This window comes from Pteropus medius, unplaced genomic scaffold, assembly GCF_902729225.1.
Source record: "Pteropus medius unplaced genomic scaffold, Ma_sr-lr_union100, whole genome shotgun sequence".
NCBI classification, from domain to species: domain Eukaryota; kingdom Metazoa; phylum Chordata; class Mammalia; order Chiroptera; family Pteropodidae; genus Pteropus; species Pteropus medius.
Genome location: NW_024345601.1, coordinates 18,072,595 through 18,099,715, shown reverse-complemented (window position 1 = coordinate 18,099,715; position 27,121 = coordinate 18,072,595). Strand labels below are relative to the sequence as shown.

Below are 27,121 nucleotides of genomic sequence, written 5' to 3'. Positions count from 1 at the left end.
AAACTGAACTGGAAACAGAAATTGTATTAGAGACCAAGGAAAAATAATCCTACCTAACATTTATCAAGCACTTACTATATGCCAAACAACAAGACAGGAAATTTATTTTCATTTTATATTAATACAATAATTTTATGAGGCAGTTGCCACTGTTATTCCTATTTGACAGATTATAAAACTGAGACTCAGAAAAGTTAAATACTTTTCTAATGTTCCCACAGCCAGTAGATGGCAGGGCAGCATTTAACCTCAGAACTGATTGACTCTTAACCCCTTATATTCATCAGTAGGTCAAGTTAGACAAGTAATTAATTATACCTCTCTAAGCTTAAGTCTACTCTTCTGTAAAATGAGAGCATCTTCCCAGATTTGCTCCGAGTGGAGAAGAGTGGTTATGTTCATTGTTTGGATTAGGAAGGGATGGCTAAGTCAACTGCAGAGATAATCTTTTCCAGAGCTGAACTCAGCAGAAATGGTAGCCCAGCAGCAAGAATTTCAATTCTAGCAGTATTCACCAACTTGCCTGATCAGAAGAACCAGCAAAAGCAAACCTTTGTTAAGAAATACACATTCCCGGATCCACTTTAACTGTACTGAGTATGTAGTCTTCAGAGCAGGGCCTGGAAAACTGTTTTTATATCGACTTTCCCTCCCTTCACAGTGATTTTTCTATTCTTATGATCAATAAAGGTTTTGAAAAAATATAGTCTGAATTTCAAAAGATTTAGATAAGCTTCTCAGAGAGACTAGTTTTATCTTGACTCAAGTCATGCAGGAAAAATAAATCATTATTCAACAAACGCTTTTCCGCGGAGATTTAGATCTAGGATCTTGTCAGAATGTAGGTAACTTGCTTTCTGGTAATTTAATATTGAGATAAAGCTTGAAAACGCTAAAGTATACAAATTTGCAACTAGTAGATAACTTAGTCCTGGTGATTTAACACACAGCATAGTGATTATAGTCAAGAATACTTTATTATAAACTTCAAAGTGTCTAAGAGGGTAGATTTTAATTGTTCTCACCATAAAAAGGAAATGATGATCACGTGACCTGAGAGATGTGTTGGATAATGCCATAGTGGTAATCACACTGCAATATATGTGTATCAAATCAACGCACTTGTACACCTTAAACTTATACAATGTTATATGTTAACAATATCTCAATAAAAAAAAAAACTGGAGAATTAACATGCTATTTAGAATCTCACTTTTAAATAGGTCTTAAGCAAGTTATTTTTTTAAAGAAGGTGCTATACTCCCATCAGTTCAGTTTAATTTTCTAACAAGTATCTTTAATATAACAAAATGCTGTGGTTAAATTTAGATCTATATTCTTTTAATGCCCAGAGGAGGAAAGATGCTTCCATTCTGTATTGAAAGCTTAAATGACAGGATGATTCAGGAAAGATATAAAAAGTAGGTTCTGCCAATATTTTTTTTCTAGAAAAGTACTTGAGAATTTCCACTCGAAGTACTTGATTAAGAAGACAGTTTTTCAAAATTGCAAACATAGATGATGTGATTTTCTGCTGAAGCTGATGTTATCTCATATACAATTTCGGGAGTTCAAGAGTTCAAGGCCTATGGATAATATGAGGTATAGGAGCACATTATAAGAGTTGCAAAGACAAATGTGACAAAATTTCCTTGCTTCACAATTTTACAGCTGTCTCTAGCCAATCCTGAGAACCTTGATTAGGGACAGCATTAATGACATTTGCCAAGCCAGTTTCATAGAGAACATTCTGGATGTGCAGGGAACTATCGTGAATAACAACAAAAAGTGAATTTGAATACGTGCAGAGCAGCAATACCCAGTATTTAAAAGACACAGTAAAATGCAAAGCAGTGGACAACAGGTATAGGAAAATTTCTTCTCGTGAATGATTTTGGCAGCTCTCAAGAAAAATGATCAAAGTTTCAAAGGATTTTAACAAAGCCTGAGGGATATTACTTTGGAATGATCAAGAGTAGGGTATGTGTGGACTCAAATGTGGGAGGAGAGGAATCTCTTGAGAAGAAAAAACTATTTTTCTTGGAGATGCCGACAGGGCAAGAACAAAAACAAAAAAAATTGCCTCTCCTCTGAGCTCTACTCAGCTCAATTAGTACAATGTCACAATATGAGAGCTGAGCATTTGAGTTGGCACACAGGCATAAAAGATACAAATGGAAGAATAAAGGATACGAATGGAAGAACATTAGCCCTTAGGAGCCATTTCATGCTGTTTCTGAAATGAGTGTGGTGTCCCTGGGCTTTGGGATAATAATTACCATGTTGGGGAGAGGTAAAATGTTTTAGGAATATCTGCTTCTATTAAATCCTCTCACATAATCCTGAGAATGAATCACTCTATATCTCTTAATTCTATGACATATGATATTTCATACTTAAAGCAAGTTCTTACCAAATGCAACCACCCACCTACCGATGCAAGAACAGTACACCTGAATGTACTTAATCACAGAGAAGCTTGGGCTGCCTGCCATATTCATGCTCAAAAATAAGACTTGCTCCATTACAGTCTGGGGCCCTTGCCAAAGTACTAAGTCCAAAGTGAGCAGGACTGTGCCAGGAATGATTTGGACTAGGTTAGAATGCGGGGGAGTCTGGCTGGATGAAAAGAAGAGGCCAAAATTGGTTAAATCAAATTAAACCTCAAGTGTCACCATATTTTTCTGGGTAAACACACATTCGGATAAGATGACAGTTATCCTATTTCCACATCCTAACATGATGCTAGTAACTAATGAGGCAGTACTAAAAAGAGCATAAGTTATCTCTCTATAAAAACCTTTTTTCAACCAAAAGCTTTCTTCTAGAAAAGAAATGTTCATGCTAAAATATATATGCATTTGGGGGGAAAAAAGTATTCTTTAAAATATTATTATCCTGCTATGAAAAATAAAATGCATTAAAATTATTATTTCCAAATTTAAGCTACTTCTCTTTGGGGGGAAGATACACCTTTAAGGTAACAACTGTTTCCAGAGAACACACATATTTAATTGGTATCCTTTCATTCACCTGCGAACAACCAAAACTTTTTCAAAAATGTATTTTAATAGATAGCATGCATTTTAAAAAAAGTATAGGTAATGAATCAGTGTAAGATTTTTATTCAAAGACGCTGTGAACATAAGATTTGCAACATGTAAACAAAATATAATTTCCTGGAACTCTTTTGCCTTCAGTTGCACGAAGATTTCATAAAAGAAAATGTAAATCCAATGGTAGTTTAATGCCCCTATATTTAACCTTCTATTAAGCAGAATTCCAAAAGACAAAAATATAGCAAGAATATACAGTACAATTGCACTTAGATCCACCCAACATATTACCAATTGTAAAATATTAAAGTATATTATGCATTTTATTATGCACAGCAGCATCAAGGGCATCAGCCAACTGATCTGATAATCCATTCAATTATTTAGAAGTTTTCCACTTAGATAAGAGCTTTGAATAAGCTTCATGCTTGAGCTATTTAGCATCACAAATATACTTTGCAGAAAAGTTACTCAAGTATTGCTGTCATTTGGTACCTCTAGATAAAGAGCTAACATGTTGATAGGTTTGGGTTTAAAAGGCAGGCTTTTAATCAGAGGTTATAAATATTGATTTCACTAACAGATTCAGAATAGTCTATGAACTTATATACATTACATAATACTAGCCTTTCCATTTCTATCACTGAGTTAGATTTCAGTGGAGATATAAACACCCAGGATTTTTCTAGCAAGTCTGGAAAGACTCTGGGCAACAATAATTTGGATGTTCTTATTTCTTTCCTTTAGTAGAGCTTATGTTTTTGAGGATTCAAAAGAAAAAAATCACAGTGTAAGAAAACAGAGTTCTATTATCTTTTGTCTTTCTATGGAACTAGCCACCGACTCATCCAGAGAAAACCCTTCTTTTTCAAATAAAGCTTCCAGTGAATATAATTTGACAGTCCACAAGACAGAGTACTAGGATCTGGAATGAGTTACAAAAGTCGGAAGACAGCCCTTGCCCTCAAAAAAGATCTCATGTTCTAAAGAAAAGTGAAGGAGAATGGATAAGCATATGCAGGTATACTGACATTTACATAGACATATGCATAATAGGCAATACACACACGAGAAAGTTCAATATGTTTTTACGAACAGTCTGTTAGGCTCAATCTGACATTGAATTTTCCTCATGCACAGGTACTAAAGATATATACCTCTTTTACTGCTATAATTTGAGTACAATTTTTAAAGCTCTTACTTATGGTGAATGGATGATAGAGTATTAATCTGGTTCCAAATATAGGAAAATAAATCCAAACCTAAAAACCAATTGGAAAGAAGACAAATATCCTAAATCCAGTAGTAAAATTGAACTTTACAAAAGAGCCTCAAGTGGGTATACCTCTAACTAGACCATATTTCCAGCTTAGAGAAACGAATAGCAGTCTCTCCTAAGGAAGAATCACCATAAATAATAGAAGCTTGGAGATATTTCCTAAATAATGAAAATTCCTGACAATTCAATTTATTTTAAAATGAATTAAAAGAATACAGATAACTTCAAAAAATTCTATATATAACACAACACACACACTAAGGATATTCTACTGTATATAAGAGCAAATATGTAATGAAGTCACCACAGATATAAATATATTTAAAGGTATATATGTACTTGTTTTAGAAAAGGAATTGCTCTGAGGAGGATTTCTTTTAAATTTAGGATTTATCACAATAGTATCATCCCTGCCATTCACAGACTTATAAGTGAGAGGCAGGGCTTATTATTTATTGCTGTGATCAATTAACTGATGTTAAAATATAAAGTATGAATTGGGTTGAAGTTTTATTACTCAAATTTAATTAAACCATATTCATGCTTAATTATCTGAAACCTCTGTAACATGCATAGATATCTGAAACCTCTTTATATCAGAATACAAGCCATACTAAATTCAATTTCTAATCATTAAATCTCAGGATTCATTTCTGAGCATCACAAGAAATGTCTTTGGAGTGCTACAATTCCCTTCTTGAACTCAAAATTAGAAACATCTGCAAACAGGCCTACCCTCACTTAATTTTCATTTATGGAATTTATCGAAATTATTGTTGAACTTTGGGTTAATTTTTAGCATGCATGCACTACTTCTTATGGTTAAAATTTTATACGTAAATTAAATGTTTAGAACAAGTTTCCTTTAAGTTACAACAGGCTTACATTTATCTCACTCATACTCTCAAATTTGATAGACACGTGTCTGTACATTTGCCTTTGAAACTGAGAATACAGTCTTAAAATCTATGCTCAAAGTCCTTTTATTCCTTTGATAATACCCTAGTTCATAAAATTAACATATTAAAATTAGTGTTTAATACCAGTGTTATTAAGACTTAGCTTTCATTAATGCCTTTGAAGAAGATATGAGAAATATCATACATTATTTATAAATATAAATGCTTGTAGTTATTTTTTATTTTAAATGCCTAGAAATTCCCCTGGGGATGGTCAAATGGTCTTCATACAGAGTATTCACTTGAAAGTCTTTCTCCTGACCATAAAACCTATATTATGCCTTTCTTTGTACTGAAGTAAAGCTTACTATCTCAGATTCTCTCTGCTCTGTTTATCATTCTATTTTCATTAATCACATCCCTTCATTAACCTGCCCTTCACCAAACTACTGTATATGTGGATCTTTCTGGCAAACTTTATGTTGCTTTTACGATCCTCTGCCTTATGTTCCCTAAAGTTTTACATCTGCTTAAAGGGAAGAAACTATCGTCATTACCATGCAACCTTAAAATACAAGAATAGCATCAACACTCTGCCCTGTTGTAGAATTTACATAAATATTTTTTGTTAGAATAAGTTTTTGTTTTCAGTGAGTTATGTGCCTTTTGTCAAAATTTAGGAGAAAACAGCTAGAGATATTGATCTTGAATTGACAAATAATATCTAAGTACAAGTAATATTAAACACTCTATTCAAACACGCTATTATTTAATTAAGAATGGATGCATAGATTTACTTTAATTAAACCACCTGCATAGAAAGTCTAATCAAAATGGGGTTAAGAGTATATAAATAATATACTAGAATTAGTAATAGAAGCCTGTGTAGCTATTCAATTAAAATAGTTTTAGAGCATAAAGGCTCTGCATATCCATATAAGACACACTTCACCTCTGTAAGAATAGCATCTTGTTCTCCACCTATTTAATTGAATTTAAACAATAGGTAGGTAGGTAGATAGATAGATAGATAGATAGATAGATAGATATAGATATAGATATAGATATATATCTTCATCTAATAACCAGTATGCAATCATGGGACAAATTTTAGTTTATTATAATTCTTAACTAAATCTTAGACTCTGTTATATGAATAAAGTCAACTGAAATACTTGAATCCACTTTGACTGCTTAAAATAGCACCTGCATTAGACATCTGTATGGAAGGGTATCCTTCAGGGTTCCATTTATGAAAACAGCTTTGACTTTTGGGGAAACAGGAATAGAGAGCTCAGAAGAGACATGGAGAGCTGTGGAAACATTGGCAAGATGTGAATAAAGAAAATTAGAATAAAAAGTTAGGTGAAGGAAAAATAAAAGACCATTTTTGGAGCATATAGATGAGTGATTACATTTATGGCCATCAGGTAATCAACATTCTTCCATTATATAAACACACATTGCTTTTGTAATAGCATGATTAATCAAATTACACTTCATTCAAAATCAATTGAATTTTTGTAAACATTATCATTGCTAATAATACCAAATTAACCTCAATATTTCCTAGGAGTGGCCAAGGCTTCTATTACTAATTGTATTATATTAATTTCTGCCCTATGAACCCCTCTTTTGAACTTGTGATAACATTTTATAAACTGTTTATAACAAGATAATGACTTTTATTTCAATAAGAAATAATAAAGGGGATAATGTTTTAGCTTTTTATTTGCTGCTTCATGTATTTTACCTGATTCTTGAGATCCAGTTTAGGACATGGGCGACCTCCATTATAAGGTTTTTCTTTTAGCCATTTGGATCGAATTCTCACTCCAATTCCACAAGATGAACTGCAAGACCCCCAACTAGACCAATCGCTTAGCTTGCAATCAAATGGGCAGGGGATGGCACATTCTTCTTGAATATAACCTGAAAGAAAAAAAATCAAGAGAAGGGAAGAAATTCTGATTCAAAAAGTACTGATCAAATTCATTTTCTGATCTGCTATTACAGCTCAAGTTGCTCAACAATATTGCTGCAATAGCTTTGATAGTTTTCTACTCAAATAAACAGACAAAAGTTTTTAGAGAGAGATGCATTTGTTTACTTCTGCATTCCAAATTTGTGCCATCTGTTTACTTTATAGGCGATCCTGGGATGGAAGGAGCAGGGAAGATGCACAGTAAGTCCTGCTTTCTGACAAGAAGAAACAAAGCCTATTCATGGCTAATGATGGTACCCTTTTCCCTCACTAGGCTTTGTGTCCTAACATTCCTGTAATTCCTATCTGGGAAGAGGAAGCATAATAGAACCTATTTTTCTTAGTGGTTGTGATCTGCAAGGCTTTCCCTAAGACAGATCTTGATTCTCACTTCCAGGTAGTATGAATTGGAGGTGGGAGAAAGACAGAGAATACACCACAATTAGGAAGAACAGGATATTATTGAAAGAAAAAAGCAGAGGAATAGTGAAATGTTATGTAAGAGATATTAGATTGGAATCAAGAGATATGGGTTGAGATACAGATACAGATGTTCTAGCTTTATTTGGTATTGCTCTTGTCATCAGCCCAGCTTTTACTACAATTTTCTCTGAATGACATCATTATTCATCTATTACCTCTACTGATCACTACCAAATATGTATTTCCAATTCCCATCTCTCTACCGAGTTCTACGCTACCTACTCATCCACTCTAATTAGATGCTCAGTTACCCCAAATTCAACATGTCTAAAACTGAGGCCATCAATTTTCTCCTAAAACATTCTAATTCTTTTGTATTCCTTAATTAATTGCAACAAATCTGACTCCTAAACTTGCCTGTATAATGTCTTCCCTTTGAGTGTAGGCAGGACCTGTGAATACATCGAAGGGCACTCCCATGATTAGGTTACAGTGGTAAAGCGGAATGGAATTAACAGATATAATTAACATGCCAAATTAGCTGATTTTGAGTTTACCAAAAGGGAGATTATCTTGAGTTGGCCTGACAAGCGAAAACGCATAAAACAGTGACTGAGCCCTTTGAGTGGAGAAAGATTCTCCTGCTGGCCTTGAAGCAAATAGCGATGCTATGAAATACCTATAGAGTGGCAATAGAGCAGGGAACCGAGAACAGCTTCTAGGACCTGATGGCAGCCTCTGGCTGTCAATCAGCAAGAAAACAGGAACTTCAGCCCTACAGGTAGGTGCATGGAGATGAATTCTGCTGATAATTCCAAGGGAGCTTGGAAGAGAAGCTTTCCCTAGTCAAGCCTCTGCTGAGACCTTAGTCTTGGCCCACACATTGACTGTAGCCCAGTGAGGCTCTTAGAAAATCTAGAGAAGTGATGCCTGTACTCCTGACCCATGGAAACTAAATTAACAAATGTTTGAGCTAAGTCTGTGGTAGTTTGTTATGCAGCAACTGAAAACTAACAGATTATCCAAAATAAAAATCCTACAGTCATCTTAGACCTTCTGCCATTATTTACACATAAATTAATAGATGTAATAAGTTCTTTTGTTAAAACATCACAAATATATCCCCTACTCTACAATTCTTTTGTCAGTCCCTGGTTCAAGATGTTACTGTTTCTGTCCTGGAATATTCAAATATTCTCTTCACTAGTCCCCTTTTTTCCTAATCATTCTCTTAATATCAGTCATGCTGAGGAAAAGTTACCCTTCTGAAGGTATATCAACTATAACTGAACAATAAATTAAAAAAATAATCTACAAAAGAAAGATAAAAAATGAGTCATGGCTTAAGCTACTTTTCAAACTTTTTCTGATTCTCCATTGCTTTGAAAATAAAGTGCCAACTATTTTGCAAAAATTATAGATTCTTTACAGGAGGCTCTAAATAATGGTTTTCAGCTTGGCTGTAAAATATATTCCCATTGACCGAGATATACCACAGATCAATTTGATCAGAATCCCAGAAGATGAGATCTGGACATCAGTCTTTTCCATAGATCCCCAGGGGATTCCAATATGCAGTCAAGACTGAGAAATATTCCAAATTTGTTTTCCTCCTGCCCTTTCCTCTATCTTGAAATCTGACCACACAGACTACTGCATCCCATAATATTTATGCCTTTCTTCATGCAAAAACTCTACTCTTTAACACATTTAGCCTTCCTGGTTCATTACTTCGACCACTCTCTTGCCAATATAATTGACCACTTGGCCGCATTGTTCTTCTTCCTTGCCAATCTGGACCTAGATCAGTCAACTGTTTTCCTACTCTGTGCTTAACACTGGACTATGAGGCAGAAATGTGGAAAATGCTATTACTACACTGGTGACCACACTCTGTAGTCTCTATCTTCAACCAGGTTCTCGTACTGCTTAACTGATTCTTTGCATTTTCTTCTCACTCTCATTTTGCATTACACCTTTTTTAAACCTTTTTCACCTGTTGTTGAATTGTTAAAAACACCTCTTCTGTCCCAGAAAAAAATAGAAAAACTCTTTTGATTTCATATGTGTGTGTGCGTGTATGTGTGTATATATATATGTGTGTGTGTGTGTGTGTGTACACACACATACACATGTCCATCATTTTTCTTCTCTCTTCATATTGCAATAGGAATTGCATTCACTTTTCTATATAAGGCACATTTTCACCACTTGATAGCTCTCCGAACCTTTTCAGGACCTTGTTTCCTTGACTGCATTTTCTTGCTCTTTCTCTTTATCTGTTTGTATATACACATATATTTATTATATATCAAATATAATTGTATAGTTATATTTTCCTAGATTAATATTAGAACTAGAATAACTTTACATTCTCTAAATAATACTCACTGAAAAGAGGGAGTACATCGAACATCTAAGAATGATCAGGAAGGATTTTTCTGGGCTTGAAAAAAATTGCTGCATTTGAGGTTGTGAGAAAACTAATTCTTGATTGTTTAATATAATCGTAATTCTGCAGTCCTTTCTAAGGAGCTTTGATCACCATTTCAGTATTAAGTACATAATAAAGCTAAATACAGGATTAAATGGAGGTCACAGGCATTACTTAATTTTATAGAGAAACTGAGTCACGAAATGATTCCATTTGCTACTAAATGAAAAAAGCAGTACTGGTAATTAAGTGGAAAAGTGGAATCAACTCTCAGGACATGCATACTTCAACTACGAAATTCCAGGCGACTTCATATAAATTACAAAAAAAAAAAAAACCTCATAAATATCCATAAAAAAAAAATTCACTTCTAAAATTAGAACAGGAATGGGGGCATATGTTTATATTTTCTATGTTGATTGAAATTGTCACTGCCAGGTAATCACATATATCTTTCTAATTACAAAACAAGTTTTTTCTTTTAAAGAACTGTTTTATTAACCCTCAAAGATTTCTCAAGTATTAATAATGAAATAAACATCTGCTATTCTAACTAAAAATAAATAAATATTTGAATGCCTATATAGATCCCATATTAAAGTAAATTTTAAATTAGAGGCCCTTTTAATTCAGTGAGATTTTAAATTATTTTCACTTATACTTGATTATTGAAGGATTTTAATTAGCCTCTAGTACACCTTTTTTTTATTCCTCTTGACAAGTCATAAACCCAGATCTCTATGAAAGTCAAGGTAATACATTTAATGAGTATAAAATAGTTTTGAAATTCAAGAGGATTAAGCAACAGTGACATTTATTTTTCCGAAAAGTTATATTCAAGCTAGAGTATACCCCAAAAGAAGCCCATGGTGAGAATCATTAATAATTACATATTCTTATGCCTATCCCATAATCGAAAGAATTAGTTTTACCCACATACTTAATTCTTACAATTTTTGGCAAGAGAATATGATCAAATACGACTACCTACAAGGTTAATCTGCCATACGAGAATTCTAATTCCTAACTACGGAAGCTTCACTAATGTTTTAAAAACTCATTTACATAAAATATATCACAGAATAGCTTCTCTGGCAACATTCATATATCTACATCCAATTGTTATGAAAGAAGCAGTTTTTCTTTAAAATTATTTTACACTACAATTTATATGCAGAATACATTACTTAGACCATTGTATTACTTAGCCTGTGGATGTTTTCATGTTCTCTTTTAGTTATCTGTATGCATGTGAAGTTAGGTATGAAGTAGTCAATACAGAATTATCAAAAGAGCATGCACCCAGCATTGAAATTTTATAAATCATATACATTGCACATAGTCAGTACTCAAAAAATATCTGCTGTTATTATGGATAAAGATGTACTTAATAAGATCTATTAATAGTATTTCTATGTTATAACTGGAGAAATTTATTTAATGACTTATATCCTTTTGGACTGAAGCCCATAGACCTGTCATGACTTTTCCATCTATATTGCTACCCCCAAATATTGTTCTTTAGGTTGGTGTAATGAATGTAGGTAAAAAACACAATTCTATGAATAAGGCAGTCTTATTGATAAAACTACTTTCCAAGATACTACCTGCTATGAATTTATTCTCCTCCATCATTCAAGTACTTACACATTTTTTTCTCTATAAATGATATTATTTTGGAGAATACAAAAGGAAATATTGATGATATTAAGCCTGAGAAAATAACCTGGATTCATTTACTTATATCTTCCTACTATGTAAAGTAGCAGCAAATATCCTACTAGACAGTGCATGTTATATTTATTGATACTTTGCAAAAATAATGAAAACACAGTACCAAAAATAAGACAGGGAAAAGATAAAGAAAATGCTGATCATCTCTTCCGCATTTCAAAGTGAAGATCTGGGAGAATCTTGTGAGCTGAAATGATATCTCTTCATATCTCAATATTTAAAGTTTTACTGTTTTAATTTATACATTTTGGTACAATTATTTACGTACTAATGCACCATACTAAAAAAGCATCTGATGACTTAAATCAGAATGAAGTATAAATTTGTTTAGGAGAGGTAGGGAAAAAAACGGGGGCAGATTTTTGACATTGTTGCAAAAAAGACAATTTGAGAAATTAGATTGATATTTTGCCATATCGTTCTCAAGGGAAGACTGACAGTATTAGACATTTATTTAAAATCTCAATCCACTAGTGTGTGAAAATGTAGATCAAATTCAGTAAGGTTGCCAGCTTGCTTTGGTGAATATATGTTTTGGCCTGGGAATACTGCTCATGAATAGCAGTTACGTTCTTTCAAAGGTGCTTCTAACTTCGTTTAGACTTCTGTGAGTCCTGAGAGGGGACAATTAGAAAGCCCCTAAATTGTTAGTATCTCTTTTTAAAATTTTGAGTTATTAAAAGGAAGTTTTTAAAAAATACTCTTTAGTAGTAGAAAAATATCTTTACTACATATATAAAAACCCATCAGCATAGACTCCATAATGTTAAACATTATGAAATGATGGTTATGATATTGCAAACAACAAGGTATCTTATTTGGACCCACAACCTAATCAGATATCTGAAATACAGCTGATTTAGAAGTCACACGAAATTCAGGCAGATTGATGAAAAAATGTTTTCCTGGATTCCTTAAAACTCAACTATTCCACAGCACAATTATTTATTAAATTTTATTGCATTTCCCAGAAAAAAAAATCATCTAAGTATAAACTAGTTTTCTTAATCAAGATTGTAACTTACTGGTATATTTTATTTTAGAAGTAAATTCAAGATCATCTAGGCCAAAAGCTTAATTTTATAGACTGGTTACAAACAGGGAACTCAAACCCAGACTTGACAGTTATGAAGCTCATTATCAAGTAGAAAAAGATCGTTATTATGGCCCCAGAATGTTCATTTTACTGCTGGAGTGACAAAGTAGAAAATCACACTGCCCTTAAATAAATTCATATTTTGTGACGAGAGCAGTCTTATAAGTGAGAAAAAAAAATGGTACATAATTAACTACTTATATGATACAAATAACATATACAAATTATATGATAATTTGAGGTAATATAAATGGATTCTGGCTTCAATTTTCTAAGTAATTCATGTGAAAATATTTATTGGCATAATTTGTGGTAGACACAGGGTTTAGACTAATTGCTCAACCTAGTTCACTTGTTATAACTAAATGTACCAGTGTATTTAATCAGTCAACCACATCATTTAAAGGACAGATCTTTTAAATTGAATTGTCTGGGCAATTTAGTCAAGATGATATCTCTAGTTGTTCATACATCCAGAGTTTCAGCATTAACAACCTTGTGCCAAATTTCTCCAGGCAGACAAAAGAGATATTTTTCTCTTAGAACACACTGAAGATATTGGAGACAAATGGAATACCAGACACAGAATAATCTGAACTGTTCAATTAGGACTGTATGTACTAAAACAGTTTCTATCATTACTACAAATAAGTGCTATTAAAATTAAAGTGACTAAATGCTTTAACCACATAATAAAGCTGGCATTTGAAACACTACAAAGATACATACATTGTTGACAAGCTATTACTGAGTAATTCTTAGAACTCTGGCCGCAGGAGCCTGTATGAAGTCCTTTCATTACATCTCCTTGCCGAACATTCTCAAATCTCAAATTACATGAAAAATTCTCTACATTTCCTTTAAAAGTTCTGAAAGGTGACCTCAGTGAATGTCTTGTATTTGTCAGTGCTATTTCCCAAATATTTTAGGTTTTGCTTCTGGACACATAATATCATTGCATTTCCTTGCTTTTTGAAGTTAGGTGTGATCTAATATTTTGCTTTAGCCAATGAGATGTGAGCATGTTAGTGTGTGACTTCTAGGTGAAAGCTTTAAGATTACTAGTATAATGTGCCACATTCTTTCTTTTCCTGTGCCACTGCAAATGGTCTAGATAACTAGCTGCTCCATCAGCCAGGGTCTTGGAGTTGAGCAGAGCTACCAGCCAAACCAATTTTGATAAAAGATGGACTTGGATAGTGGGTGATCTTAGTGGCATTCGACCAGAGATTCTGAAGCTGTTTCATTTGATACTATACCATAACTGATCTCATCCTAATGGATCAACAATGGCATAGCAAAGTGTATCTTCAGAAGATAAAATAAAAAAACCCATGGAATATTTGAGAATCTGTATATAATGTTCTGCGAAAATAAGATTAAGCTATATCAGTAGTTAGTACAGTCTGAATGGCAGCACCATTAAATGACAATGTGACTTTGCAAAAGTTGAGCCTATGGATATATATTTCAGGAAAATTTATAATTTATTATTTTAAAAAGGGCAAGCAATATAGATGATAAATCAAGGTCTAACCTTATGTGGTCTGAAATAAAATATTAAATCTCAATAATTCATTTCCTCATGTAGAAATAAAAATGTAACAATACATGTCCATTTTCTTTAATACTGTAAGGACAAGAATATAAGTAGAAGTTTGTGGAAGTTTTAATATACAATATAAATGACATACTAATATCTTACCACTACTAAAAGCTATATAGCAAGGTAAAAAATGTTTTTTCCTTATCCTGTTTTTACTACTAGTGATTAATAGAGAATATAATTCTGTAAAGATGCTTTAGCAGAAAAATTATAGGGTAATAATTTCCAAATCTGGGTGCCATTGCTCATTCCAGATCATTTCTATGTAAATTAAAGGCTAGGATAACTTTGACAAAATGAGAGATTCTGTATTGGATCAGTGAATCAAATGTTGTTTGATTCCATCTCTGTTTTTCCCAGTCTGCTGCCACCAGCCAAGGACAGACACTCATTATCTCTCGCTTGGACTATTTTAATAGCCCCTTTAACTGGACTCCAGGTCTCCAATCTGTTCCAAATCATTCCATGTCAGATCAGCTGACATATTAATGTCCTCAAATCACAATTCTAAAATATCATACTCTAACAAAATATTTCGGAAGCGTGGCAAATTTTGGGATAAAAGGGATATATAAATGGTAATCTAGGCAGGAGAGATACAACAAATTAAGAAGATAAGAATGAATCCAAAATGTTCACAAGTCAAAGGAGAAATCTGCTATAAAAGAATCTGAGATTGGGAAGAAGTATAAAATCAGCTAGGTCAGGTGGTGCCGCATGGGACGTCATGCTGGAGGGCTCAGGAAGTTGATTAAGAATTATAATATTAATTTTGGTGTTCTATTGGGTTGAAAAAAAGATGGCATGAGAGCAGGTCACCTTCTTAAGAGATAATTGGATAATTTAGAAGTTAAATGACAAATGGCTAGGCTTTAGGTTTAAAGACCACTAATTGTGATAAGTATTTTATGTACATATATACGCACAATATGTAGTATATATACACATAAATATTACATTTATACATTTATATATATTGCATTTACATATACATTGTTAGAGAACAATATAATGAAACGATAGAATATTACTCATAATTAATTAGCTCTGACATGTACACATGGCTAATACACTATCTAAAAGGAAATGACTACCTTCAAGATGACCAGAGAACCAGCTCTCTAAATAGCAACTTCATTTCCCAACTTTTGAGACAGGTTTAATATAACTAATTCTAACAATCAGCAACAGGCCAGTTTATGAGCAAATAGAGGTTTCTAAGTATCCCACAGGATTCAGAAATACATGAGCTTAGAATAAAAGTGTCTCTATCCTTTTTGCTTTATCTCCGAGGTTCTAAAGGAAGCTCTGACTTGAATCCAGACATTTATGCTGGACTACCGTATTAGATGTATTTATTGTCTACCTGCTAATTTATTTCCTTGCTTATTTATATATTTATGTTGAGCCCAAGAGTTCAATATTGGGGGTTTTATACAAAAATAAAGTTTTCTGGCTTCTCTTGAAAATGTGGAGGATCTGGGAACACCGGGGTCCTCATTCCCTCCTGGTGCCAATCGTGTAGCAGTGCCTCTTCAGATGAAATATTTATTTGCAGTCCTCTACCATTCCTTAGAGTAACAGTCTAAATTTCTAAAGTAAGGACATCTACCCCAATTAAAGCAATGCAAAAATGTAACTCATAACTCCAATAAAGAAACAGATGGGGGGGCTGCTTATATTGCAGAGAAAGGTAGGAGATACAGAGACCCACCATCGGGGCTCACCCTACTCATCAAATGAAAGGATCTATGAGGAGTCTAGCTGGAAACTTCTACTTGGAAGAGTGCCATGCAAGAGAGAGTTCCCAAAGATTAAGCTTCATTAGGTAGATTGAGTTCTACAGCCCTGCATATTACTAACATCAGCATTTAAACATAATTCCTAAAGGTGGCAATGAGACATTAGAAATACCTAGAACAGCTTAGCTACCTAGAATAAGGTGGATGAAGGCATCCTGCATTCAGAGCCAACCTCCTCCAAATTCTGTAGCACAGAACAAAACTCAAAGTGATATGGCTGCACGGAACTGACTTCAGAGATGAAACTCCATTTTTTTATTTGCTAGAAATATTGAGTCATCTAGACAATGATTTGTATTCATGAACAATGAAACAAGCTGTTATTATAAATTCTAAATTATAGGTTACATGACGAAGAAAATTTACCTCCAAAAGTTTGCATTTGCCAAAGAACTACATCTTTCACTGAGCTAATGCAGAAATCAATGTACTGGAATGAATTCACAGTACATTAACTCCTTGCAAGTTACTTTAAAAACCTTTGGAATATTGCCAAGGTGTAAAATTAAATATGACTCCCAGCCTTGATTTATACTGCATGCTGGCAATAGTGAATTTGTTTCACTTACCAATAAATTTGTTTCCCAATGAATTGTGCATCAGCTAATCCAGAGACTTACATTTAGGCTTCTTTTGCCTGCTATAGCCAAACAGATATCTTATGATTTTATTTAAGGGCATTTAATGATATACCTGCTGAAGAAGCTAAAGAAGTTGCAGGAGGAGGGTGAGATATTTATTTTCCTCTAAGAAAACTGGAAGTCAGCAATTCTCTAATTACACTAATTGTGTCAAGGAATAGTGGATATGGATAATTTTAATTCACAACAAGAGAGGATCTTTTAAATCAGGAGAAAGTCTCAAGACCAATCAGAAATATCTATGAGAGAGAACAAAAAAAGAGAATTAATGGTTTCCTAGGGTTGTCATAACAAACTGCCAATATCATGGGGACTTCAAACAACAAACATTTATTCTTTCACAGTTCTAGAGGCCAGAAGTCTGAAATTAAGATGTTGGTAGGAATGTGCACCCTCCAAAGTCTATATGAGAAAATACTTCCTTGCCCTTCCAGTTTCTGGTGGCTCCCGGCATTTCTTGACTTGTGGCAGCATACCTCCAATTTCCATCCTCTCTTTACATGTCCCTCTGTATCTCAAATCTTCCCTTCCTTTCTTATAAAGATACTTGCCATTGGATTGAGAACTCACCCTATATCCAGGATAATCTCGTCTAAAGTTTCTTAAATTTATTATATCTGCAAAGACCCAGTCTGCAAATAAGGTCACATTCATGGGTACTGGAGGTCAATACTTAAACATATCTTTTGGGGGGACATAATTCAACCCATAAAGAGAGAAATGAAGAGTATGATAAGACAATATAACATATGGATGAGAACCTGGCCTTTGATATCAAGCTGACCTAGGCCTATATCTCACTTTAACAAGAGCTCCCTAAATCCTCTAAGCTTCAATTTCATCATCTATAACAAAGATTGGCAAACTACGACCTGCAGGTCAAATCCAGACTCTGCTAGTTTTTGTAAATAGTTTTGTTGGAACAAAGCCACACATGTTTAAGCATTGTCTATGGTGGTTTTTACACTGCAAGAGCAGAGGTGACTAGTTGTGATAAAGACAGTATGACCCGCAAAGTTGAAATATATACTATTAGGATCTTTATAGAAAATGTTTGTTTTGTACACTCTGGTTTATAAAATAGGGATAATGATAGTATCCACTGCATAAGATTATCATGAGGATCAAATGAGAGCCCTCAGCAGTGCTGACCACACAGCAGCTACTCATTAAGAAAGCTGTTTCTATTACAGAGGAATGGTACCATGGCAGATAACGGCATGTACTTAGAAATAAGACAGACCTAAATTAAAGTCAACTGGGAAACATTGTTAGTGGAATCATTCTGTGCCTGTCACTGAACATCTCCAAGCCTCAATATTTTTTTCGGAAAAATGGAGGTAATTATTAACACCTATTTCAAAGAATTTCTCTGTAGATTAGAGGGTTTAGAACAAAGAGGTAGTCATTGCTGCTATTATTATTCTCAAAAAAAAAAAAAAGGTATAAAATCATCTTCAGTGTATGAAGTGGGACTGGGAGGGAGGAAGATAGTTCCAGATGGAAAAACCCCCTAGAAGAGGAAATCCAACATCTTGAGTCTTCTCAAGAATTATGCTTTCTCCTTAGGGCCAAAATTTGCGTGGCACGCAAGGATGGGTAGAGCACTGCTGTGAGTTATCTATTTCTTGATCAAACACATGGAGCAGGTCATGATTAGCTTTTGGTATATGGCAATTAATAGTTTCATGCTAATTAAAGAGACATATATAAAATATTGAACAAATGGAGCTTGAAGGCCACTAGAGATAGGAATGAGGTCAAAAAACATTAAACTCCTTATACCCACCACCTTAACCAATCATGTTCCTCCTTCTGTGTTCCCTATGCTGCTATTTTAAAGCCCAAGTTCTTTGAAATGACCTACAGGGACTTCTATAATCTGTTGCTTCTGTATCTCTCCATTACATAAAGAGTACATAAAATTCTGTAACTTCACAATGCTCAACATGTAACAATTTCACAAAGTGGAGTTCTAATTCTAGAAGCATTGAAGACAGCTTCCTTTGTCTTCATGCTCTGCAGAACCATCTTAGCTTTATGGGGATCTGTTTATAATTGTCATCAGCTTGATTTCAACTTGAGACATAAAACATAAGGACACAGGCTTAGGATGTTGAGGCTATAGCTGTGATGTCTGAGGTTATTTCAGTTTGTCCTCTTTCTTTGAAATCAAAAATAGCTTAATAATGCATATGTTTGATTGGGCACTCCACAGAGAAAACTTCCCAATGGCATACATGATAAAGCACTTGATTTCAACTTGAGATATAAAACATAAGGACACAGAAAAAGTTGAAAATCACATGATATCACTTATATGGGAAATAAACCTAAAAGCAACAAATGAACAGGACAAATAAACAGAGTCATGGACATGGACTATAGACTAGTGATTACCAGAGGGTAGGAGCTAGGGGGAGAGGGGAGGTAAATGGGATAAAGGGGGTCAAATATGTGGTGACAGAAGAAATCTAACTATGAGAGGTGAATACGCAGTTTAAATATATATATGCCTCACTGTTACAATAAATAAAATAAAATAAAAATACTATATTATATACCTAAAATTGCTAGGAAAGTAAATCTTAATTGTTCTTACCATATACACACAAAATGATAACTATGTGAGGTGATAGATATGTTAACTAGCTTGATTGTGGTGATCATTTTACAGTGTATATCAAAAAATCAAATTATACATCTTAAATATACATAAACTTTTGTCAATTATACTCCAATAAAAGCTAAAAAGATGGATATGTGTGTGTGTGTATACACACTATAAGCAAAATAATTATATATTTATATTTATATATCAGGAGTATATATACTTTAAATAGATGCAGAGAAGATTGGAATGTTATAAATTAAATATGAGGGAAGTTAATAGGATTGGGGATACAGAGTGAAAGGGGAAATTATTAAATTGAATTAAAAATAAAAGAAGAATGTGCAGAGACTGAAGATGGGAGCATGCAGTTATGTCAGACACAGAGAAAACCATAGAGATGGGGTGAATGGGTGGAGCAGAAGGCTAGGCTGCCAAGCAAAACTCAGGATACCAAAAGACAGTCACGAGAACAACAGAATCATATTGGGCGGGGCGAGGGTGGGCGGGGACGGGAAAGGAGGCAGAACCATGACCCATGGTATGTTTCCTCCTGAGACAAAGGAGGTTCTCTTTCCTTCCTTAGCTCTCCATGTACTCAGCAATGGGCTGCAATATCTGATGTTATTTCAGTTTGTCCTCATTCTTTGAAATTAAAAATAGATTAATAATGCATATGTTTGATTGGGCACTCCCTAGAGAAAACTTCCCAAGGGCATACATAATAAAGCACTTGATTTCAACTTGAGACATAAAACATAAGGACACAGAAAACTATTATGACAACCTTCCAAATGACTGTCGTTATTTCTCTCCTGCTCAAAGCTCCGCAGTGGGTATTTGGTGAAAGTGCAATGGGAAAAAACAGCATATTTAAGATTTCTGGCATGGCGATCCATCTTTCAAACTCTTTGTAAGAAATCAAGAATTTGAAAAGATTTAAAACATTTTAATTTCTTCAAATGTGATAACATTTTAAGACTGAGTTATGTGGGTCTTAATATTGTATTCTTATTAAATATTCTTATAAAATAACATAAGCAAACCCCTGGCAGAGTGCCTAACACATAGCATATACTCAAAAAGCTAATATCTTACCCCTTTCCTTCCCCAAGCATGCCCCCAATATCCAGGAAAAACCTATCAAAACTTATCAAATGAACTGATTGTTGCTGATATTGATGATATAAGTAAGAATGAATATAACTGATGAAAAATCTGGAAAGTAGATCCTGGTACTTAATAGTCTTAGATATGAAGATAAAGGACTTTGCGGGATATAGGTGGTATTAATAGTCCCCCCCACCTCACCCCCTAGAAGAAGCATTTGAGAAAGAAAAGAAGGAGATTGAAAGTAAAGTGTTTGCAGTATAGATAGTAATGAAGAATACAATTAAGTTTTTTAGGCTATGAAAGAAAATGGACCTCTAGGGAAACAATTAAGTTTTGAGAGGAGAAACAAAAAATATATATGTTTTGCAGATGACATGAACTGTAGGGCTTTAAGCCAAACTTGAAGGAGAGGGAGGACAAATGAACAGAAAAAAAATATAAAACTGAGAAGACTAGAATCAAGAGCAGAGGAGGCCCAAGTCCCTGTAAGGAAAAAGTAATAGAATAGAAATTGAAGAATAATAATTGTAACCACTATTATCTGTAGACCAATATACAGGATACAGAAAATAAACACAGAAAAGCAAAGACTCAAGTCAAATGAGCATAAGAAATGTATTCTGCAGTTACATTCCCACATTGTCATGCTTGACTACAGTAAAGCATCACAACCTGAAAGCAACTATCAGCTGTTAAAGGACTCATTCTCCTTGGGTGCTGTGTAACTGGGGCTGGGTTTCAAGCCACTGAGACATTACCTTTGCCCAGGAGGGCTGGGCCTAGCCAGAGGGGATAAAACTGTAGTAGGTTATCACAAAATTATGAACATGCCCAATTCTGAACAACAACAACAAAAATCCATGAACATACTATTAAATAGCTTGTGAATATTTTAATAAAGAAGTGGGCAATGGGTATCAAAATGGGCTTATTGAGATCACTCCAGAAAAAGTTTATTTTAAAAAAAAATTTTTTATGGACTTACTAGACCAGTAGAGAAGAAAGAAGAGGATGTTATGAGTAGAAGTAATCTGACAAAAATTCTCTCTTCAAACCCTCATAAACAATTATAGGAAGCTAGATGGATTTCTGTAGTTATCCAAAGTTGATTAATGGATCAGTGAGAGATGTCTCCCTGCAGCTGAATATCGAGAGGTGGGGGATGCTTGGTCTTTTTTGTTCAATATTTTGATTAACAACTTAAAGACACAGATGGCATGCTTATCAACTTTTGGGATGATTCAAAGCTGAGAAATATAGCTAATATGTTGGGTGTCAGAATCAAGATTTAGAGTGCTTAAAAAGCTAGAATAATGAGCTGCAACTCATTATTATATGAAAGATAATATAGGAAAAAGCACAGTTCTGCAATATGGTACCCAAAAGGAACATCTATAGCAAGAATGGGAAATGGAAAACTTTACAGTGGGTGCTAAAAAACCGACTTCAGGATTTTTTTTTTAATTACAAACTGAAAATGCATTAATAGTCACAATAATTATGCATTTTGATTTTAATGTAAATTTTATCTTCCAAGTATTTGAGATAGTTTACAAAACCAAACCAAACCTGCATAAAAGTACTATTAAAATGGCCCAAAGAAAGTGGAAGAATACAGTACTGGGTATATTGTACTACTATTTATTCAAGAGACATTATTTAAATATCTACTCTGGCTGAAAGTGTGTTTCTTCTCTAGTATACCTCTACTCATCCTTCATTTTTTAGATCCCTATAATGACCTACTCTGATTTACTCTGACTCCCCAACTTAAATGATTCCCCTTGCCCCATGTTATTTCTTCACAGTACCCTGATCCTTTTTGGCATAGTACTTAGGACAATTTATACAATATTGTATATTCTGTGTATATATTTTCTTAATATCTACCTCAACTACTACACTGGAAGCTCCAAGCTCCACGAATGCAAGGATCACATATGTTTTGTCTGACACTATATAATCAGGGTGTGTCATAGCACTTGGTATATAGGCATTTAATAAATATGTCTTGAATTAATAAGTAAGCTAAGAATTGAAGGCTAAATTTGAAAGAGAAAAAAGACATATAAAGAGATAAACTCAAATATAAGTCACATTCTATATAAAAGTATGACTATACTTCTGTGAGAATATATAACCAGTCTGATGGAGAAGTTGGAGAAAATATTCTTTGAAGCAACTGACTTGCTTTAGGGCTCAAAAAGATGAGTAGCATTTCATTAAAAAAAAAAAGACACCGAGAGAAGAACATAAGCAAAGGAATGGAGACATGCAAAGACAGAAGGTACGTGGGGAATGGTGGGAGGAAATCCAATATGACTGCAGCATATGGTACATGAAATGTGTGGTTGAAAATGACAGTGGGACATCATGTTCCCTTTACTATCATTTAAATGCTTAATGACAAATGGAAACATATCGGAGAAAAAGAGCTCAATAAGAAAGGGGCTAGAAATCACATGTAAGTCAGAGTATAAAACCTCTGGATATTTAGCCTAGAAAATAAAACATTTATAAATTTATAAATGTAAGGGCATTACATATATTTTCAGATTTTTTGAATGCTCTCATGTAGATAATATTTTAGGTTTGTTTTAAATTTGTCATACACATCTATCCATCCATCCATTCACCCACCCACACGCATATATATAGAGGCACTTCAAAATGGAGCCAGAGCTGCCATACCAGAGGAAGTGCCTTGCATGTCTTATAATAACCTCAAACTTTTAGAATGTTAAAAAAGGGTAAAATAACCTTTGGACTGGGTTTAAAGCAACCTGTTTCCAAAGAACTGCTTACAAGGATAAAAAGAAAGGCAATATTAGGACTGCCAAACTGATGGTTACCAGACTGAAAATTAAAAATATTGTTACATTAGTGTCACTATGTTAGCTTATCTGCACCAACAGAAATGCCTTACTTCTTTTGATGTAATTGTGCCCCTTCCCTTGCCTTTGTTTCCTAATCAGAACACTATTTGGGCTTCAGCCTAAATCAGTGCTTCCTAAATAGCTATTATTTTTTTTTAATTTTAAATAAATGCTTGTTGAAATAAAGTTAATTTGGAACCAATGGATAGAAGTTACATTTAAAGTTTTTTTTTTTAATTTATTGGGGTGACATTGGTTAATAAAATCATATAGGTTTCAAGTGTACAGTACTTCATATATATATATATATATATATTGCATTGCGTGTTCACCACCCAAAGTTAAATTTCCTTCTGCCACCATATAATTTAGACTTAGGAATAAAGATCTTTCCAATATTAGAGCTGTCCAGCTGACTTGTAGTAATAAGATTCTAGTCAATGAAGAGGTTTTAAGCACAAGGTAATGATTCCTCTACCATCTCAAATATATTTCTTAAGAGTTCCGAGGTCATCTCTTCCAAGTCAACATTCATACCACTTACCTCACCGTCTGTAAGCTATTCTAAAATCTATATTCCAAATCTCTCATTATAGAAAATTCTCTTGACTTCAAATATATTTTTTTTAAAAATTGTTTTAGATCTCTAGTAACTGTTCTGCTCAGTCCTCAAATGGTCCAAAACTGAGGTCTCCATTTTCCTCTCAAGCATGTACCTACCTTGCTTTTGATAGTATCATCATTCATCATGGCCAATTCTTCCTGTCTCCATTCCATGGCCTCTGCCTTTACTTCCACAGGGGCCACTGCCACTATCTTCTGGTTGGTTTCTCTAGCTTTAATTTTTCTTTTATCTAGTACAAGCTCAACCCTGAAGCCAGAATTATCTTTCTAAAATAAACATGGAATATTTTAACAGCCTGGGTTAACAAACTCTACTTTCTAAAGCAGCAATGTCCTAACAGTTTGAGAACTAAAGAATCAGTGAGAGATACAGGGAGAGATACAGGACTGAGGTTCCTGGGTTTCACCTATCTTCAAGCAGATTTATCTTTAGGTAGCCCTGGGAAATATTCCCTTCTGATGAGTATGTTCTAGGTAAACATTATGAACTAAATATGTCACCAGAGAGAAAAGATTGAGTATTATCCTAAAGTGGAATTACAAAGGTGTAGCTCTGACCTCTAAACATCTGCAGACATTATGAGATATGCTATATTTTATTTATCCATTTATAAGTTGAAAAAAATATGGAGTGTTCCCACTTTTCAGCTTTCAAGAGTAATGCTGCTAAATATTTGCGTATGTTTTATGTAAATATGTATTTTACTTTCTCTTGGGTATATATATTTCATTTCTTTTGGGTCATATAGTAACTTTTTATCTTTTTCAGAAAGTTTTCTAAAGCAGCTGCATCAGTTTACATTCCCATCAGCCATGTATGAGGATTCCGATTTCTTCACATCCTCACACTTATTCTTTTTTCATTACAGTCATCCTAGTGGGTATAAAGTTATATTTCATTATGGTTTTATTTGTGTTTCCCTAATGACTGAGAATGTTGAACCTTTTTGTGTGTGCTTATTAGGTATTTGTATATCTTTGGGAAAATATATACTTATATCCTGTGATCATTTTTCAACTAGGTTGTCTTTTGTTAATGTATGACTTTATATATACAAGCATCTTTTCAGATATATCATTTGCAAATATTTTCCCACTTATGGGACATCAGTCTTATTGATGTACTTTGCAGCACATAAGTTTTTAATTTTGACAAGTCCAGCTTATCTATATTTTCTTTTGTTCCTCATACTTTTGGTTTTTCAGCTAAAATGACTTTGCTCAGCTTAAATCACAAAGATTTACTGCTGTTTCAAGAATTTTAAAGTTTAACTATTACATTTAGGCCCACCATCCATTTTAGTTTTTGTATATGGTGTAAGGAGGAAGGGGTCAAGCTTCACTCATTTGCATGTGGATAGTTGGTTGTTCCAGTATCATTTGTTGAAGAGACTATTCTTTCTCCATTGAATAGTCTTCACACACTTAAAAATCAGTTGAGCATAAATGTAAGGGTTTATTCATAGACTTCCAGTTCTGTTCCTTTTATCTACATCTATCCATATGTCAGTATAACAGTCTTGATAACTATAGCCTTGTAGTAAGTTTTGAATTAGGAAGTGTGAGTCCTCCAACTTTATTCTTTTGAGATTGTTCAATTATTCTTGATGTCTTGTATTTCCATATGAATTTCAGGTCGGTTTGTTGATGTCATTAAAAAAGTCAGCTGAGATTTTGACAGAAATTGTGTTAAATCTGTAATTTGAGGAATATTGGCATTTTAACAATATTAAGTCTTTTGGTCCATGCACATGGTACATTTTTCCATTTATTTAGGTCTTCTTTAATTTCTTTCAATAGTGTTTTAAAGTTTTAGGGTACATATTTATTTCTTTTGTTAAATTTATTATTTTTTCTTTTTTTGCCATTATAAATGAAATTGTTTTCTTAATTTTATTTTCTGATTGTTCCTTGCTACTGTATAGAACTGCAACTGTTTTGGTATATTGATCTTTTATTTTTTCCAGCTTTGAAATATAATTTATGGCATATTGATCTTGTAACCTACAAATTTGATGAATTCTTTTATTAGCTCGAATCACTTTATAGGAGAATTCTTTAGGATTTCCTATTTACAAGATCATATTATCTGTCAATAGATATATTTCACTTTTTCCTTTTTAATCTAGATACTTTTTATTTCTTTATCTGCCTAATTGCCTTGTCTAGAATCTCCATCAGAATGAATAGAAGTCAAAAGTAGACATTTCTGTTTTATTCCTGATCTTAGGAGATTAAACTTTTTAAAATTGATTTTTATCAATTACAGTTGACAATCAACATTAGTTTTAGTTATAAACATTCTTTAAAGCAATTTTTTTAAGCGAAGAGTTATTTTGCACTTTATAAAATATCTACTTGCTTGCATCAAAGGATAAAAGAGTATTAACATTGATTCCTTAATTAAAAAACATTTGTTTAGAAGTTCTATTTACTTTCTAATTTAAGTCATGCCGCTTTTTATTTCAATTAAATCAAAAGAAAGTTGCACATGGATTTAATCATGGGCCCTTAATTTCTCCCTTGAAAAGGGTAACAACACACACTACCTTTTCTGGAAGGTGTCTGAATCAAATCCATAGATATTGGGCTATAAGGCCCTAGTCGTGCCTCCTGTCATTTTCCATCTCCAATCACTAACAGAGAAACCCTGACTCTATATCTGGACGTAATTCTGAATAAGAAATACAAGTATATGAAACTATTTGACTGGTTGATGTCCTGAAATTTTTATCTCACTGTAATTTAAAAAATTAAAGTGTAGATAACTCATAGAGGTGAAGTGATCCCATTTTCGAAAGTATCTAAAAACAGTCCTTCACTAGAATATGAATATTTCCAATGAATATTTATTTATCTTTCTATACTATTATATAGGAAAGATGCTGATGGAACCAGATGATACATTTATGTTTGTTAAAAGAATAAATGAATACATAAATA

The 27,121-nt window shown here is 33.6% G+C and overlaps 1 protein-coding gene across 2 annotated transcripts in view; it reads right to left on the bottom strand.

The window, feature by feature from the left end:
• Positions 1 to 27,121, bottom strand: part of THSD7B (thrombospondin type 1 domain containing 7B) — a 742,175-nt gene that overhangs the window by 190,356 nt on the left and 524,698 nt on the right. For both annotated transcript variants that reach the window (XM_039874567.1, XM_039874568.1), the window contains exon 15: positions 6,988 to 7,166. In XM_039874567.1, the coding sequence (XP_039730501.1) occupies positions 6,988 to 7,166 (179 nt within the window). The remainder of the gene's footprint in view (positions 1 to 6,987; positions 7,167 to 27,121) is intronic.